Source organism: Kryptolebias marmoratus, linkage group LG1 (assembly GCF_001649575.2).
Source record: "Kryptolebias marmoratus isolate JLee-2015 linkage group LG1, ASM164957v2, whole genome shotgun sequence".
In the NCBI taxonomy this organism is placed as follows: Eukaryota; Metazoa; Chordata; class Actinopteri; order Cyprinodontiformes; family Rivulidae; genus Kryptolebias; species Kryptolebias marmoratus.
Genome location: NC_051430.1, coordinates 31,810,170 through 31,815,774, shown reverse-complemented (window position 1 = coordinate 31,815,774; position 5,605 = coordinate 31,810,170). Strand labels below are relative to the sequence as shown.

At 46.0% G+C, this 5,605-nt stretch overlaps 1 protein-coding gene across 1 annotated transcript; it reads right to left on the bottom strand.

The window, feature by feature from the left end:
* Positions 1–1,095: 1,095 nt before the first annotated feature.
* Positions 1,096–4,987, bottom strand: dmrt2a (doublesex and mab-3 related transcription factor 2a). The gene is made up of 4 exons (XM_017440780.3): positions 4,882–4,987; positions 4,160–4,631; positions 2,459–2,558; positions 1,096–2,343 (listed from the first exon to the last, which is right to left on the bottom strand). The coding sequence occupies exons 2-4, from the start codon at positions 4,505–4,507 to the stop codon at positions 1,265–1,267; spliced, it is 1,527 nt and encodes a 508-aa protein (XP_017296269.1). The 5' UTR covers positions 4,508–4,631; positions 4,882–4,987; the 3' UTR covers positions 1,096–1,264.
* Between the last annotated feature and the right edge of the window lie 618 nt (positions 4,988–5,605).

Sequence of the window (5,605 nt, the reverse complement as noted above, 5' to 3'; positions counted from 1 at the left end):
GGGGAGGGGAGGAGGGGAGGAGAGGAGAGGAGAGGAGAGGAGAGGAGAGGAGAGGAGGAGGGGAGAGGGGAGGAGAGGGGAGGGGGAGGGTCTGCTGACATGTTGCGTCTCCCTCTTTGAAAACGAGTCTGCAGTAAAAACAGATTCTTATCAGTGGCAGTTAGAGAAGGTAAACACTCTGCAGGCACGGAGCATTCACACACACACACACACACACACACACACACAGCAATTAAATTTATTTATAAAGCACCAATTCACACCTAACCTCATCTCAGACCACTGGAGAGAAACATTCACCTCCAATTTGTTATAAAATGCTTAAAGAAAATATTAAAAGTCCTCTGTGTGAGGACAGACAGAGGCGACAGTGGGAAGAAATGACTCTCTCTGAACAGGAAGAGATGACTGACAGCTGATGCACCTGCAGGTCTTCTGAACTCTCCGCTGCGGCACAGGAAGTCCTGAGTGGATCTTCAGCTGCTTCAGCAGAGGGAAACTGTAGAATCAAATTCTGAAACGTCCTCGGAGCCTCTGCTGCTCAGCTTCAACCAACAGGAACTTCTGTCCAATAAAAGAGCAGCAAAAGCAAACCCAATCTGCTGCTGACGGGACTTTTCTCCGCAGATTTAACACACACACACACACACACACACATACACACACACACACACACACACACTCCAGAAGACCTCAGAGGAAAGGAACGAGCGGAGAAGAAGCATCATGAAGCTCGGATCACGTTTCATCTCAGGAACAGTTTGATCATCAATAATCTGACTTTTGTCATTTCCTTTTAAACGTTTTCAGTCACTCTGCTGTTTTTCTAGTATAAAATCTTTATTTGAATTTCTGTCAGGTTACCATGAAGATGCTTGGACTTAAAAGTTGAACCTGCCTGATCTGAATTCGTTGAATGATGAGAATAAATTCATGATAACATTAGACCTTAAAAATCTTAAAGATAAATGTTCTTTAACATTAATCATTGTCATGATGTATGTATGACTGATTTTATGAATACATGAAGTTTGATTGTGTCAAAGGTTTGTAAATATCTGTTTGTGCAGAACGGAATCCTGGCAAAAAGATGAATGAATGATTTGGTTCAGTTTTATTAACACGAGGAACTGTTGGATAATATTTAAATACTTTACAGAATAAAGTTCTGGAAACATGCAGATATAAAACAGAATAATTGAACATTATTTAGACAAAGTGAAGATCTGCTGCAGTGTTTCACATCCGTTTAGTGCAAAGAGGGTCAGAAGGATTGGAAAGCTCGACTCATGGCGGGCGGCGAGCGTTTCAAGATGGCCTCCACAGAGAACGACAGAGACTCGCTGGACGCCATCTTGTTCCCAGCTTTGCTCAGAAAGTCTTTGCTGAACCTGTCTGTGACCTTTAACCCTTGACTGTCCTTGGCGGTGCACTCCCGGAACTTGCGGGCCGCCTCTTGGAGCAGATCTTTGCAGTACGGGGCTCTGACCTCTGACCCGGCCCCAGCGGGGGGGTTCTCAGTCTGGGAGTTCTGCAGGAGGGAGTGGAAGGAGCTGAGTTTGGTGGAAAGTTTCTCTTTGCTCAGTTGGTTCGGCTCGTGGCTGGAGTTCAGGGACTGGGTGTTGGCGAAGGATTGTCCAAAGCTCCTCTTGGGTGGAGAGAAGGCTGAGCACTCCTTCTGCCCCACGCTGGGGGGTTTCGGGTCGGGCCGTTGGAGGTCTGAGGAGTCCTGCAGAGCGGCGGCTCGGGACCCCTCCAGTTTAGCGGCGGCCTCCGTTTCCGGAGGCTGGCTCTCAGCAGGCATGACTTTGGGCTCCCACACGGCGCCGGGCTTCAGGTTCTGCACGGCCGTGGCGTTGAACAGGCACTGCTGATAGAGCAGCGCGTCCCCCAGGCTGGAGGGGCCTCGGGGCCACATCACAAAGCCGCCTCTTGCAGGCTGCAGCGGGTAGTGGCGGTAGGTTGTGGCTACGCTGACGTTGGAAGAGATGAGCTCCACGTTTGCGGAGCCGGGCGGGTACTGCACGGACAGATCCAGGCGGTTCGGGCCGAGGAAGCTGCAGAGCTCTTTGGGCTGCGGCTCCACCGGCGCTGCCGGGGAGAAGGCCGTCTTATAGGAGTTGTACTCGGCAGCGTGGTGGACCAGGCCGCCGGGGAAGATGAGCGGGCCTGAGGCCGCCTGGCCGTTCTCCATCAGCTCTCGTTCTTTGTACTCGCGCTCCAACATGATGGTCTCCAGCTCCTTGTCGGCGAAGGCCCTCCTCTTCCTCATCCGGTCGCTGAGCGGAGGAGGGAGAGACGTGTTGGTTGCCAGGAAGGGATCCGGCTGGACCGGACGGTACCCTGAGGAAGACGAGTCAGAAAGGTTTCAAATACAACAAACTGACGTCAGAAAGTTTTATTTGTCTTTGAAGGATTTTTAAGGAAAACAGAAAAAAGTTATTTTGTTTTCTGTTACCTTCCAGGATGCTTTTAGCCAGCATGGTGGACGGTCGAATGTGCCGCTGATAAATCCTCCTTTCTGCTGGAATCACTTTCCCAGAAATCCCTTTTTTATCCTGAAACACAGAGAAACAAAGAGAGAAACTTTAAATCCTGCTGCCAGGAGGTTTGCCTTCATCCTCAGATAAAAACTGATTATTTGGTCCAAAAAAAGGTTCAAACCAAAACCAACTGGAAGACGTTTCTCTTCTCATCCGAGGCGACATCTCCTTTTTTTTTTTTAAATTCAGAAAGCTCCTCGGATGAGAAGAGAAACGTCTTCCAGTTGGTTTTGGTTTGATTTACCGTGTCCTGGACGACTGAGAATCTACACCAGCAAACTGTTTGTTTGGATCATTTCAAATAATAAATCAGATTCATGATGATTTCACTTTTAACAAATAACTTAAACATAATTAAAGCTCACAAAATACAGTTATCTAACAATAAAAAAAAAATTAGGAGTGTTTTACCATCTCGGATAATTATTGTAAACTTCAACAAACTGGAAAAGTTTAAAAGAATTTGTTCAAAAACTTGAACTTATTGAAAATTTCATCGGAGACTCATTTATGCAAAAATAATCCTTTTGAAGACGTGAAGACGACCTGAAACACGGTTTAAATCACTGAAAAATATTTGATATTAATAAATTAACTTTAACATTAGTAAGTAAGTAAAAGTTTATTTATAGAGCACCTTTCACAGACATAAACATTCACAAAGTGCTTTACAGAGATTGCACATTGTAAAAAACACAACTCATTACTTCACTATTAGTCCTACCAACACACAGAAATCCTTAAAAAGCTTTGCAAAAATGATGTGTTTTAAGTTTACTCTTCAAAGAGTCCACAGAATCAAGTGAGCGTCATTCCAGAGCCTTGGCGTCTCGTTAAAACGGGTTGGAGGAACCATCAGACGGTTCTGCTCCCGCGATCTCAACCTGCGAATATAAGGACGCAGCAGGGAGCTTTAAATTTAAATAAAGAATAAAGAATTTAAATAAAGAAGACTTTGTGTTTATAACATTTAATAAAAAGATTTAGTTTTTTAATTAAAATAAAATAAAATCTGAGCAGCAAGTTTTTATTTATAAAAAACATGTTTGTTCTTATAAGAATTTTTCACTAAACATTATTTTTGAGCAAAAACTATTTATCTAATAAATCTATTTATCATTTTGAAGAGCCTGAAGCAGCAGCGCCAAGTGTCTGAAGAGAGGAAACATCGTTTTATCACCGTTCATCCCTAGATTTGTATTTAGAATCTAAAATATTAATATTTTTCACGAAGAAACTAAAACAATCAGATTATTTAAGTAATTCATTTAATGATTCCATTCTTTATTTCTTATTTCAAACAGAGTCTGAGCTCCTGAATCATCCAACAACCAGCAGAAGAGTTTCAATTCATTGATTGATCTGATTGATCTTTGAAATGATTTATCTAATTTATCTTTGATCTGATTGATCTTTGATCTGATTTATCTTTGATCAGACCGGAACTTTGTTTCATTTAGTTTCTGGAGATCCTCCTTAGAGGCCAGATTTGACGCAGGGTGGCCCTCAGTGGGGCCCGGAGCCTCAACTGCTGCTCCCTCTCCTCCTCAGACAGGAGCTCCCTCTCCTCCCCGCTCCTCCTCAGACAGGAGCTCCCTCTCCCCCTCCCCGCTCACCTCCGTGGCCTGCTGCCTCCTCAGGGCCACCTGGGCGGCCATGACGCGCTGCCGCTCCACCACCAGCAGGCAGTTGGCGCACTGACAGTCGCGCCAGCGGCAGAAGCGCTTGTGGCCCTTCAGGCAGGACACCACCCCGTGGTTCCGGCACCGGGCGCACTTCGGAGTCCGGCTCAGCTTCCTCTGGTCCCCCGAGCTCAGGCCGCTGGGGCACGGCGGCTCCTCGCTCCTGGTCCCGTCTCCGAGCGGAGCCGAACCGGGCCGGCTGCAGGACTCTTCAAGGCCCAGGTCTTCGGTCTCCAGAGTCTCCACGTCGATTTCAAACTCACAGCCGGTGCTGTCCGACATGTCTGCAGAGTTCTGCAGAGTTCTGCGGAGTTCTGCGGGGTTCTGCAGAGTTCTGCGGAGTTCTGCGGAGTTCTGCGGGGTTCTGCGGGGCTCCTCCAAATCTGATTTCAGTTCAGTCTTTAATCTGTTTATAAAAATAAAAACAGGATTAATCAAACAAATAGAAACATTTCTGTCTGTATTTTTTTAACCTGGAGTGAAATTATTTCAACTTTTTAAAACCAGATTTCTTTTTTTGAACTTTGATTTAAACCAACATTAACTTTAAGATTAAAAACATCCAGAACTAAAAGACTTCCAACCAGGAGAAGTTAAAGCAGAAAAAAGTTTCTTCAGGAGAAAAACTTGTCTCTGAGCCGGGGACTGGGCCTTACCTGGGCGGGTCCAGCAGAACCGCACCGGTACCGGGTCGTTGGTCGGTCCGGAGCCCAGAATGAAGCCGGATCAGCTGCTCACGGAGCGGGTCGCTCTGCTCGCGACTCTCCCCCTCACTCCGCTAAGAACCGCGAGCTGCGCTCTGATTGGCTGTTTCCCAACCCGCGCCGGCCAATAGAATCACAGGGAGCAGTTTCGGTGGGCGGAGATTCTCTTGTGACGGGTGAAGAAGGAACGTTAGCAGTAATTTGATTACTTGTTGAATTTACTTTTTAGAGGTTTGTCTCTGTGGAAAAAATACAAACTCGTATTTTTCTGGTTCTATTTGAACAAGGTTTTTGATCTTTGAGTCCAAATAAAAGATAATTAAATTTAGTGTGTTTGAGTTAAAGCTGGAAGCAGAGTTTATCACAGGTCGACTCTCTAAAGAAGAGGAAGTCTGAGGAGTGTTGTGAAGAGGAGCCAACTTCAGCTGATAGTAGCCGAACCGTCCTGTCCTCACAGGTAAGGACAGAAACTCTCTGTTACCTGTTCAGGTCAGGTGGTTCTGGAGCTCCTGATCTCTGTTTGGATTCCAAATGTTTTCAGTGTCGACATCAGGAGGAGATTAAAATCCTTCAGCGAGACACGTTCTAGAGTCCCCGCTGTCCCTGTCCCCTCAGGTAATGGAGCAGGTAGACAACAGCAGGTAAAAAGGAGCAGGTAAACAGGTGAAGGAGCAGG

Excerpts from the sequence above, each read along its gene's own strand:
- dmrt2a (XM_017440780.3), bottom strand. The coding sequence starts at position 4,507 with ATGTCGGACAGCACCGGCTGTGAGTTTGAAATCGACGTGGAGACTCTG. Across the intron at positions 2,559-4,159 it reads GGAGGCAGCAGGCCACGGAG|GATAAAAAAGGGATTTCTGG; the intron begins GTGAGCGGGGAG and ends TCTGTGTTTCAG. Across the intron at positions 2,344-2,458 it reads GGCTAAAAGCATCCTGGAAG|GGTACCGTCCGGTCCAGCCG; the intron begins GTAACAGAAAAC and ends CGTCTTCCTCAG.